General features: G+C 40.2%; 1 protein-coding gene across 1 annotated transcript in view; it reads left to right on the forward strand.

Moving 5' to 3' along the window:
* The first annotated feature begins 1,062 nt into the window (after nt 1-1,062).
* The window catches only part of LOC310957729 (cytoplasmic phosphatidylinositol transfer protein 1-like), an 80,798-nt gene continuing 68,559 nt past the window's right edge, over nt 1,063-13,301 (forward strand). Inside the window, exon 1 of the mRNA XM_083928426.1 lies at nt 1,063-1,298. Within this exon, the coding sequence (XP_083784552.1) occupies nt 1,251-1,298 (48 nt within the window). The 5' untranslated portion in view covers nt 1,063-1,250. The remainder of the gene's footprint in view (nt 1,299-13,301) is intronic.

The following is a 13,301-nucleotide window of genomic DNA, read 5'->3' on the forward strand; positions in this document are numbered from 1 at the left end:
GACACAAGCCAATGTCACATCCGGTTGAACATTTTTTTCAAAATAATTGTCTTATCAGAATCAGAATGGTTTTTAATGCCAAGTAGGTTTTCACAGACGAGGAATTTGCCTTGGTGTTTGGTGTTTATTAAAAGGAAATAGACGATTGAAGAATGATTGAAAAGTCAGTAATTTGATCAAAAACAGCTTAATTCAAGAACATCTAGACTATATTAAATATCTCTGTGACGTCACCCATAGGTTTGAAAAGCTTAGTATGGGTGCCTGCTCCTCCTGACTCACAGCCAATCCAAAAATGGGCAAAGTGATGAAGTTTAGAGTCGGCCCGAATGAAGTCAGTCTATGCTCCCCACCTGTGACGGCACCCATCTATCACTCACTTTTTTTAACAGGCTGTAACCATGGTTATTTCTCCTGTAAAATTGAAGATTTTAACATGGGGGTCTACAGGGATTGACTTGCTTTTGGAGCCAGCATCAAGTGCTCATTCGAGGAACTTCAGTTTTTGGCACATTAGCTTATATTTTTCAGCCGTGTAGCTTGCCACTAGAAAACATCACATAAGCACAATATAAAACAAAACTATAAAGCTTCTAAAGCTATATCTCGAAACAGGCCTTTGCAATTAATTCAATTACAGACACACACCCCCCCCACACCCAAAAAAAACAACCCAAAAAAACAAACGAAAAACAAAACACTGACATGTCACATGGCTTTTAGGGGCATCCATCTTATCCAGGACACCAGCAGTTTTTTTTAGTAATCCAGCCTTAGATACAGGCTATCTTCAGATAAAATAATCCAATAACCATTGTGTTACAGTCTTAACAACTGTATATATTACATACCAAAAGCAATAGACAGGGTGTGGTGGATATCTGCAGTGTATCATACTTCAAACGCGACACATTTTTACACTCTTATTTTGAAATCCTACGTGTTCCGGTCCTATTCGACACTGTTTTGCCGTGAGCTTGACTCGTCAGCGTGATAGGAGGGGACGATGCAGAACCGAGCTCATTCCTGCCCTCGCGTTCCCTGCCTGCTGGAGATAGTGTCCGCTGGTTCCGATGAAAGAACTCAGCAGTAACTCGGGGTGTATTTCATAACCCGGGATAACCATCCTCCCACATGCGCTGACACGTCTCCAGATATTACACACATCCCGTCGGGTGGCGGAGGGGACATTTACTTGGCTTGTTTGACACATTGTGAATAACGCATAAGAGACGCGCGGAGGGGTAAAGATGTTGCTGAAGGAGTACAGGATATGCATGCCTCTCACAGTGGAGGAGGTGAGTTTTCGACTTGTTTCTTTAAATTCTTTTTAACTTGTAGTGTTTTGGTCATTTTCACCACGAATGGTGTTCGCTATTGTTCGGGGAAGTCTGACAGCTAAACCGTTGGGTTTGCTGTCCCAGACATGTGGCAGGAGGTTACGTGTGTGTGTGTGTGTGTGTGTGTGTGAGAGAGAGAAATACATGTAAGGTGAACTCAAAGAGCCTCATTGAAGCCATTCCCTCATGTTCTGCATTTCTCTTTCTCTGTCACAACAAAGTCTTACACTTCTCTGTCCATTTTTTCTGCCATTTTCCATCAGCAAAAAAAGAAAAAATACTTGAATAATCCTATTAAAAGCCTATTTTAGGAAGATTCTAAACAAACGGTACACTTAACTCTGTCCTATACAACACTTTTATCAGATAAAGATCCATTATAGGCTACATGGGATAATTTGCATGATCAAATGGTAGAGTAGACTGATAATATAAACTGGTATCATTACCTCACGTCAGCACCCTATAGAAGTCATATAATAGGACCATATTATGCTGTGGTACCAACACTGTTACACACACACACGTAAATTGCATTGCATTAAATTCGTGCTGCCCTATTGATTGCACATAATGGCAGTGACACACTGCAGAGCAGGGGTCTCTGCTGCACTTAGTGGTGTTTTACAGACAGTTGCACTGCATATCAGAAAGAAAGGGCTATTGTCTGTGTGCACCCTAATTGTCTATTTGGTCTCACGACTTGGTCTAAAATTAGAAGGTGAAGATGATTTCTCTCTTGTCCTGGCATGAATGCTATACAGCACAACAGCATCTTTTTTTCAATTATCACCCACATCATTGTTTTCTCGCTCATCTCTATGGCTTGTGTTGTTGCAATGCGTGGGTGTTGGGTTTTTCTTACAGCTGAGGGCTGGTAGTCAGGTGGAATAATGGTCTGGCTGCAGCGCGCTGTCTCCACTGACATCTTGTCAGTTTAGATGCTGAGGTGAAAGCTCATGTGAAATTTACTCTTCTCTGGAGAAGTGTAAAGCAGTGTCTGGGCCAAATAATTGTTTTTGTTCAAACAAAGTTATTTTTTCAGGAATGAAAGGGTCAAGGTGAAGACAGATTAAACGCTGCTTGCTTTCAAATCTTTTACATATGTTTTCACATTCCCTTCCCTTCAATCTCTTAGTCTCCACAGACATGTAACCTTCAGCTAACACTCAACACTAACAATTTTAGGAATTGAGAAGATCCCTGTGGACAAAGATGTATCCCTGCTTTGTGTTAAGGCTTATGGGCTGGCTGAACATTTTCAATTAACTCTTGTCAATTGCAGCTTTAAAAAATAACAATACTTTTGTTTTGTTTTTCTGGTTATTGTCACGCTGTAAGGCCACAGTGAAAGTTCTTCAGGATACCTATAATAAAGTAAAACAGGATATTTCTTTAAAAGACTATGAGTTCAAGTGAGGTGTCATCTGTACATCCCCTGTTATATTGTAACATTTAGAAAAGGTGATGGATACATTAATCTCACATATATTTTAGCAAACAAGAAGCAGAGTTGTCATCAGCCAACCCGACACTGCACTTTGCTTCCATTTGTCATTTTACACTGATAAAGCCTTATTTGGATCAATCCCAGGAAGCAGGGTGTCATTTTTGTTGACATTTCTAACTTAGAGGGAAGTCCCCTTAAAGGAGCTCTGCTTGATATACCATTAAAATAAAGTGGGCTGGGATTGCCTCAACACGGTTTTCACAGACTGTTGCTCAGTACATACAATAGTAACCTTTTTTTTCACGGCCACATACACTAATACGTGTTTGCGACTGGAAACAAAAACAAACAGAGAAACTCGGATTTCAACGCACACAGAGGGAGAGTAACTTAATTCCCTGCTCAGGACACCATAGAGTGCTGAAGGAATGAGCCAAGGCTATGGAAGGACAGATGGGACACCAAAAGAAGTCTGATCTTTGGGGTATGACACATGCACAATGGAAGTGATGCTGCGCTGTTGGAGGGTTCCAGCAGATGGTGCTTTAAATAAAGTGATGGTTTCCACTCAGGTGCTGTTTTGGTGCGCTTGCGTCGTGTCTTTCTTCTCTGTCTATGATAGTGCACCACCTATTGTGCCTCACAGCAATTGCAGACCTGATTTTACTGCGAATGTTTCATACCCAAGCCCCCACCACAGCGACTTCCTGGTTGATCCAATAAGGAAGTGCCAAAAACTGCAGTTCTCAGAGTGTCCACTAGGAGTAGTTTGCACAATAGAGCAGTTTCTCATTGGCCCCCATGTTAAACAGGCCGTTTACACAGCATAATAAAACCTATTTAAGGCCTAGTACAAAAACCATTCTAGTCTGTATGTTTAGGTCATATCTCCATGACAACACTAAGGGGGTGAATTGTTTTGTACCAGGCTAGTTTTTATTTTATTGGAGGTTAAAGTTTATGAATAATTAGGAGCATGGTGTCTTGAGTGACAGCTAGCCGCTCGCCCTCATTCTCCTCGGAGGTAATCGTCAGCTAGATGGACGTATTTCCCTCCCCCCAACGTCACATCAATGCCCTCTTTTTGTAAGAGGAAATGAGGCGGAGTCGAAGTCTGACAAGATGGCGACTCCTGTAGGCGAGCACGATTGGATTAAGTTGAGTGAATGGACCCCAATGGGTATGCTACGTCCATATTTTATACAGTCTATGCTCATACCCCAAAGCTCAGTCATTTGTTTTGGGGGGTGACTGCCCCTTTCTACTAGTCTTGCCTAAAATCCGGAGATGAGTTAGAAATTCTTCACATCCGGTTCCCTCGCCTTGAAGTCAGTGGGTTTTTTTAATGATTTTTTGGTGAGATGCCTTAAGCTCTGGTTAACAAAGGCTAAAGGACCATCGTCCACATTGCATTTATTTTAAGTGCCAGGGTCTTTTTACAATTGTTCCCAACGAGGGTAGAGTGTATGTTGCCGTATGTGGCTGTCTAGAGAAAAGGCGCTGGACCCAGCATACATCCAATATCTGCGTCCACACGAAACCAGTGAACGGCTAAAAATACACATGCCAGGCCAGGATGTGGCGCTGTAACTGCCACAGAAATACACCAACAACGGAGAAGAAGAGACGAGGAGACCGGCGGCAAGTTTCTCGCCAAATCTGGTGACTTTCCAAATCCTCATCCATCCTATAGAGAAATCTAGCGACTGTTTCTGATATTATTGGAGACCTTTGTGGTGTTTTGGAGACTCTGATGCACAAATCACTCTGCAATTACTGCACTTAGCCTCTTCCAAAAGCACTCATAGGGCCGGCATCCTGTTGGATTTTTGAAGAGGGAACTATGGCGATGCTTCCTTCCGGGTCGGCCTACAAAAATATGTCATCCCTGCAGAACTCTATTACTCCACTATAGCACTACAACACATACATTTGTTTGATGGTATATTAATGTTCTGAATGTTGAGTACAGCTCCTTTAATGGGTGTGGAGGAGAAACATAGAGGAGGTTCTATTTTTCTTATCATGGCTGCACACATTGAGCTCAGTGTCATCCTCAAAGTTTCCTGTCCATCCAAAGGGAGAGCAAGAATGGAATGAAAGAATAAATGGATGGATGGCGAGTACGGATAAACTACTTGGTGCTGACTTCTGAGGTTTAGGGGATGGGACAGAGAAGGATGACGGAGATGACGGAAAGAGAAGAGGGTAGGAGTCGGGGTGAGGCTTGAAGTTCTGGGAGATATTTTTGTTTTGAAATTCCCCAGGGTCATGCACTTATACGTGTGTGCGTGTGCGCTGAGATTTGGAGTCATGGGGACATGCAAGGTCACATCTCTCTGTGTATTGTCTCTGGGAAGAGATTACTGTCTGCTGCTCGGCTGTGTTGCGTCATCACTGCCTTCCTACTGCAGATGTTGGATTTTATCCATGCAGTGTTTATACAAGTTTAACAATTACCATATGCACACTGAAGGAATCATTTGGCAATACAAGAGTGCATAGGCCGCTCTGCGTCCTCATAATCATCTCTTGCCTGTCTGGGTGTGTGCCCGGTTACTGCTGACTTTTTTCTCTCCATTTCTTCATTCTTCATTTATACAAACAAGGAATAAGAATTAATCACTTTTCTTCTCTTTGTGGAGCCTTTGCCATAGACTGTATATAAAGATAGACAACGTGTCTCAACTTCCTCCCACTGTACAAAAGAGAAGCCAAAATGTCCCGTGTACGTACGCTGCCATCTTGCACAGTCGTGATCAGGCAGTTGAGCCATGTTATCGAGGTCCTGTCTGACTCGTGAGTTAATCACAGCTGTCAATTATGACTTTACACCACATTTTTATCGCATCAAATTAAAACCAAACTTGTTGGAAAAAATACAAAAACACTTGAACTAACATCGGCATGATGATTATAACTACATACAATGGCTGAAAACATCTTTAGGAAACATTTGTTGAATACTTTTGAGTTTGGCCTTTGTCCCATCCGCTAACATAAAGGGAGCCACAGCCAGCAGGGGGGGTGGTCAAGGTGACCAGTCTTTTTGTTATGTGAAAGAACTTTTTGCTCAGCCGAAAGACTGGAAACGAGGACAAAATCTAACTACCACTCAACACGTTATAGCTCATTTAATCCGTACAAAAATCAAAATGTAGAAAACAACCAGAGAGAAGAAAGCGAATAAGCATATTTTACAAAAATGTGATACTATTCCTCTGAAGGAAATTCTAGGCTCCCTTTTGAATTAGTTATCACTGTGAAAAGCGAACTGAATTTACAGGCAGGGTGGGAAATTATCCATGACTTTCAAACCAAAGTACAGACTGTAAAGCACTACTTGTTTCTGGAAAGGTTGCCAGATTAATCCTTCATTTTGTGGTACTTTTCATGACATACATTTTACCAAAGTAATATTGTCCTGGCTCATCTGAAATATGGAAAAATGGCACAATCCATTATAGATAGGTTTTCAAATTGCAAAAACATATAGAAACATCACACATGAAAACATTTGCTGCAATTAGGTTAAATGTAAATGCAAATGAAATGTTTGTTGTGTAATAAGACGGGCCAGGATGACTCAGTATAACTAAATCAAGAAATGCAGGTCTGGATAAAGTCTGTAACTTAGACAGAGCTCAGTCACATTGTAGCTTATATGATTGAGTATTGGTTTAAAGTTCCCTCTCAGACAAGATTTAGTTGTAACTCTATCAGAACCATTTAGCCAAGAAATAATCATTTTCCCCTCTCAGTCCCTTAGGGATAACTCTACTCTGTTCTTCTTCTGTGAATGGTGCTATTCATCAGCCAGCATGACCATTTTTTTGGGGGGGAGGATAGAGAGGTGATGCATCACAGGAGACACGGATAAATGCATTCCTTCTCCTACTTTCAGTGTCTGTCGACCATTATGTCTCTGCTGAAGTAGCTCTGGCACCTTCCTGTCTTTGGCTGACATGCCCTTTTTCAAGCTCACAAGAAAAATGCTGACAACGCCCAACCTTTGGCTGACCTGAGTCAGTGTGCGTCTCCTGTAGCACGCCTACTTTCAGAACTCGTATTCACCTTTTAATGTGGCCTAAGTAGATAAATCTGAAGTTTTCCTCCAAACTTTGAATTTGTACTCTTAATAGCTTCATCTGTACAGTGAAAAGAGCACCGGAGAGCACTCAGAATTGTGCTCATTCTTGCAAAAATTATTTTACAAAAATTTTCACAGGAAGAAATAGCATGTCTTTTTTGCAGATGGTTGTGTGAGACTTTCTCGTCTGTCATTTCGATGAACGGGGTCACAAAATTATATTATAATATATCTATATAAACATATCTTTCAGACACAAAACCAATGAATGATTTTTTTCCCCCACAGTAACAGCCCTGCAGCCATTGTGTCAGCACAATTATTAGAATTTTTAAAGAGACTTCTGACACTCAGCTGCCATGATTCAGACAATACAGCCTGGTTGTCCTCTCCGGCTAAGCTTGCACTGTGGTGCGGGTGTACCTGCATTGTGTTCCTTGTGTGAGGCGGCAGCCGAAGTTTACAGATTGCCTCATTAATGTAAGGTTCCCTATTAGCATTGGTGTTTCAATCTGAAATATTGCCAAATAAATGCGTTTGCTTTTCGCTATGATACCAAATCCTCTGCCATCGTCTTGTCAGTAAACTCTCCTCCTGCTATTAAAGTTGAGGTAGTTTGCCATCAGTATTCTAATCCAAAGCTGGGTGAGAAGAATTCATTTTTTCCGTCAAACAAAAAAATCACTGAAGGAAAATATTTGGTGAACCAGACCACTGCGGCCTACTTTTTTCCCCCATTGACCATGGTGACTGAGACCATAATGGCATTCAGCAAAGGCTAGTGAAACGACACCCATTGAAAGCTGAATTACCTAAATATTCATGTGTTTTGAACCTATTTGATGTAGTCACTAGACGGCTGTGTGTTAGCTCTTGCAATTACTGGAGGATTATGGCACCATCGGAATTTGAAAGACTTAATCTGCTCTGAGACCTTTGCTGGGGAACATCTGCTGTCATTTGCAAAGTAAACCCAAAAGGTGTAACTATTTTTGACCACTGTGTTTCTATTCAAATCAGTGAAGTACTTGATCACAGTGTGAGCATTTTTAGCAGTTTAACAGTTGGTTTAACCCCAGAATCAAAGATGGTTTCTCTGTTTCCACTTTGTATATTTTTGAGTGTGCGTGCAGATTTTGAATGAACAGGTAGCATGTGGGTGTGTTAAATCGCCTTTGAGATCCTGTAATGACTTGAAGGGGTGCTTGTTTTGCCGCTGTTGGCAGACTGAGAGGATGGATGGTTTGACTCAAGAATGGAGGACCGTATAAATGGTAGGATGTGGACTGTTTGGTTGAATGGCCAGATGGATGGCTGGAAGGACACCTAGGTTACTCACACCGGCAGAATGAATGAAAGAGAAGAAAAATCCTATTATTTTGTGGGCCCCACATTTGCCTAACAACACATAATGGAGTTCATACACATTACTAAAGCTTGCGGTGCAAGATTAGCACCGGCATCTGCACAGGGGAACCCCCCCCAAAAAAACAGGGTTTAACAGGGTTAAAAAAAACAAAAAACAATTTTCCAATTCAAATAGATTTTCATTAGAATTATCAGATATCCATTTGTTAAATCCAGAATCAATCTTTTTGGCATCATGCGAAACTATAAGACCTAAGGAAATTGAGACTATCTACGTCTTGCTATCTTGTCAAGAAGGGTGCCAAATAATGCTCAAAATTTAGGCTACATTTTGGCGAGGGAAAAACTGTCATAGCCATTTGTCCCTTGATCTCAAGGTATCTGAATAAAAATGTCCCTCGATACTCACTGACTGTAGAGTTGCACCTTGACTACTGTAGTGTGTTCATATTAAATAAAAAGTACATTAATGCAACTGCTTTTGGTCAATTCTTAATGTAAGCATTAATATTTTTAATAATGCACCAGGTTAGAGGATTCCTTGTACAATTTACAGCATTAGTTCTCTGAGAATCTCTTTCATATGCAAGCAAAATTGGTTTTAGAACTTTAATGTCCCCCATCAAATCGATATTGAATCGAATTGAAAATCGAATCGTAATCTAGTGGCTTGGGTAATCAGTGGCGATACTCAGCCCTATAGTGTCTCAGCCCTCAAGCATCACATTCAGTGCGTATACATGCACTTCAGTAAACCAAAAATGGCCTTACTCCGGTTAAGGGATTGAAGTTCCCCTTGTATACATGAAAGGCGGTTGAATTGGAAAATGATGGAGTAACTCAACCTCCTGTACAGTAGGTTGCTCTCCGCCAACATACAGCTGGACTGAATGCAGCTTCCTTCCCGGTTCACCATTGTGAAAATCACAAACGGCCGACTTGGACAGAATTATGACTGAAACGGTTTTTTTTTACGTTGTTTTCAGTGCCGTTGCTTCCTTCGAGAAACCCTATTATAACCTGAGAACGCTGTATACATGCGCGAAGAATCAGCAAACTGAAAGAGTTCTCTAGGTCTGTTAACTGGGGTATGACAACTCCAACTTTTTACCTGGGGTACTGTGTTTACATGGTGTTTGAGAAACCTGGGTATGCCCTTAAACCAAATATAATCAGGTTTTTAAACTGCATGTAAACGTACTGATTGACAGTTTGAACCATTACACACAACTCTACCTTCCATGGCTTGAGGTACTATTACATTTGTTATTAGAGTCACATACTCATATAAGGGGGTAGAAGTTTCATCAGTGTTGGCAGTATTCTCTCATCCCCCTGGTTACTTCATTCATGATAGTGGAAAAAACAACAACTTTTCAGCGTGCTGGTTTGTTAAAACCCTCTTTTAATAAGGGCTCTTTAACAAGATTGGTTGCCTTTGTTCAATCCTGGAGCATGTTTCCATGACGCCAGCAGCTAATTTAATGTATCCACAGGCTGGGAGAGCTGAAAAGCAGTGAGAACGAACGTGCTATAACTCGAGGACAGCGAGGCTTCCCAGACAAATCAAACAGTTTTTTTAAAGGTAATTGAAGTAGACAAGTGTCTATAGAGGGCTGGGTTTTTCCTGCATTTTAGAATGTGCGATGTAATGTAAAGCTGCGTTAAGTCAGACTTTACTGACCCCGTAGGGAAATTCTCCTTTCTAGTCCCTGTTCACAGAGGCAGGTCGGGGGCTATGGTTAATTAGGTGGATGTTTGCCAACATGGGGGATCCATGCTTAGCTTTTGAGTTGAACTCTTAGCTCCCTGCTTATGACACCTTCTTTCTGCCCTCCGTCGCACCAACCAAGCCTAAATATGACATAAAAGCTCCAAGGTGTCTGAGTGAGTAACATTGCTTACTTATTGTTTTTCACAATTCCTCCGGATTATTGCTTTCTCTCTTCTTGTTAAGAGCCTTCCTATCAACTTTATTTAGGAAACTGAGCCTGTTAGACGCTGTTTGTTTCCTTGGTGTCATGGTTAGGTGCAACCATACCATCTGGTATGTACATGACAATGCTGTGATTCAATCAACATCCCATTTGCTGCCATTTACTCTTCTAGAGGAAACCATCATGGGTTGTGATGGACCATTATCCACAGATGAGGCCCATTGTCATTTCCTAGATGGGTGTGTGTGCGTGAATGTGTCTGTGTTCTTGTGTGTGCATATCATATCACCAGAAAGGCTGCCTCATAACACGAGGGCTACATGAGATTGTAGCGCCTTTCTGACGGTCACACTCCAGACTGAGCGGGGTGTTTCATTTCATTGTTTGTCTCTCTCGTGTGCACACCCACATTTGGAGTAGAAGTGTGCTTGTTTTTATTATTTAACAGTAACATGCACGCACACATCACAGGGGCACATCATCATTGTCTCTATCCTGTAAGCCCAGAGGTTCCCAGACTTTTTCACCTCAAGACCTAAAAGAGAAATTGGATGTCTTCCTGGTACCCAAACTTAAAAAATCAACAGACAATTTCATATACAAAATGCATTTGTTTTTATTTTGCTTCCGTCTGTCAATTGACGTCACTGTTTTCTAAGGGTTAAAGCATGAGAATGGCTTTTTGGAGCTTTCATTGGGAGTGAGGTTTTAATGAAATATCAATGCACTTGAGTATCACAATATTGTGTTTTGTGATACTGTATTGATTCTCAAAAACACTGTATTGATGTAATATTTGCAAATATTTGTGGAAGACAATGGCTCATTTTGTGTTGTTTAAACCTGTGGCTGCTAGATAGCAGTGTGTAATGTACTATGACAGTCTTCTTATAATTAGATTAAAAAATTGCAATATATTGCCCTTTATAGTAGCACAATATATTGTAGTATATTGCAATATATTGAATCGTAACCCGTGTATCATGATACATGCTTTTGCCAATACACAGCCCTAGTTGGGAGTTTTTAATTGTTGTGGTCTTTTGTTTGTTTTCTCCTTAATAAAACACAGATTTGGTATACGTGTTTGTCTATCATATTCAGCCTATTACTTAAAAAAAACCCTGGACAAACATTACCAGGGTTTATCCACTTTAGATGACAGCAGTGACTTTCTTAGTTAATTATTTTAGTTTATTATATTCATATTATTCGCTGCAACTTCTTTTTGTTCAAGTTCTGGTATGAAACTGCCTCGTGTCACCATCTCTCCATTACACAAGCTAATCACAGGAGGCACAAGAGCCGTTTTCTATCAGAAGTCACAGTCTGAAGGCGGCTGCTAAATCTGTAACGTGTGTCTGAAAATAGAGACAAAGCAGCTGATTCTTTAGACCAAAGCCACTTCTTTTCTTGCTGTGTTTAGTGTGGACAACTTCATTTAAACTGCTCACTCTTTCTTCTGTGGGTTCACATGCTTACACTGCATCTTAGGAATGGCAGAAACAGCTTGCTGAGATGAGAATAAAACTTTTCCTTTCATTTTTTTCTACTTCAAAATTAAAATTAAAATTCATTTTAATATCTAGTGTAGTATTTAGTATAATTGTGACCTTTCGCACAAAATGAATGTCGGACAAATATGTACAAATATGGTAAAAGCCTAATAGGCTGGACAGAAGATGAGGGTGCATTAATGGAATTATGTGAGCGATGAAGCTTCACAGCCTCTTTACAGCACTTGACATTACAGACATTCATTTGCTGCATTCAGCCAAGCACCTACTAGAGGCCTCACACACATTTCTTTGTTGGATATCAGAGGTGATTTCACATAATTTCGTTGAGCAACTCTGACAGGAAAGATGCCAGAAATTACATCGAGTACCTTATTATTTGCCTGGATGAGTTTTTTTTTTTCTTAAAGTAGTGATGGAATGATGCGTCAATGCCTGTGGCAACAAGGTTGTACTTGCCTTCCCAGGGGAGTAATACAGTGTCATAAATGTCGATGGTAAATGATGATGATAATGATGATAACGTATTGATATGTGACTTATGTTTCATATTAATTATACACTGTTTAGACTTGGGGGGGGGCATACCAAGTCATACCAAGTCATATGGGATATAATATGGGCATTGCAAGAGGTTACTGTCTGTTTGTTCAAAACCCAGCTGTGTAAAATACAGTGACACTAGTCACACATAAGAGCTGGTTCGTGTGAACACTTAAACACTGCTTATAGCACAAGTCACTGTCGGACATGTTGATCCCATTTTCTCATTAGGGCTGAACTAAAGATTATTGTCTTGATTAATGTCAGACAATAGAGAAAAATACAATGTCTTGTTTTGTCCCCAAATATAGCCTACTATATTCAGTTGTATGAAACAGAAAAAAAGGCACAGATTTGTAAAATTATTGTTATCTTAACATGTATGTTGCGGTATTGTTTTGTTGTATGTTTTTTTGCATATTCTTTGTTGTTTAATGTAGATGGAGAGTCTGCTTTGTCAGGATGCAATGGTGTCATACAGGATGTATGTCCTATACTAGAAAAAAATAATTACATTTCTTTGAATTAAATTAAATTAAATTCCAAATAAATTCAAATGTCTGGTATTTAAAATAGTTGCCAAATAGTTGAATTATATTTTTCAGTCAACTGACTAGTGGATGTTAATAATAGGTTGATCCCTAACTTTAGGGGTGTCATTGAAATAAACTTTCAATTTCAATCAGTTGGAGAAGATAGAGAAACAACAGAAGTGGAAAATCCTCCTATCATGAAGTCATGGGTGTGGTAGCATATTTTCTTCCCAGCGAGTTGTGTAAATAAACCACAAAATGTAAATAAAGCACCTCGTAAGCTCATGGTCCATTCACGTGCACCTCAGAAACTCAAACTGTTGTTGCAAGGTATACCTCCTTCTGCTATCTAGTGGCTCTTACAGTGTAAGAAAATATCTTTAAATCGGAAATTCAATTGAATTTCGACGTTAAAAGCAAAAGTCAAAATTGTTGACACCCCTATGTGACTTACATTTTAACATGCTGATATTAGCAAAACTGGACCTAAGATGAGGCTGAAAGCAAAGCTTAGACTGAATAA

The sequence above is a fragment of the Echiichthys vipera genome, assembly GCF_963691815.1.
Source record: "Echiichthys vipera genome assembly, chromosome: 2".
Taxonomy (NCBI): domain Eukaryota; kingdom Metazoa; phylum Chordata; class Actinopteri; order Perciformes; family Trachinidae; genus Echiichthys; species Echiichthys vipera.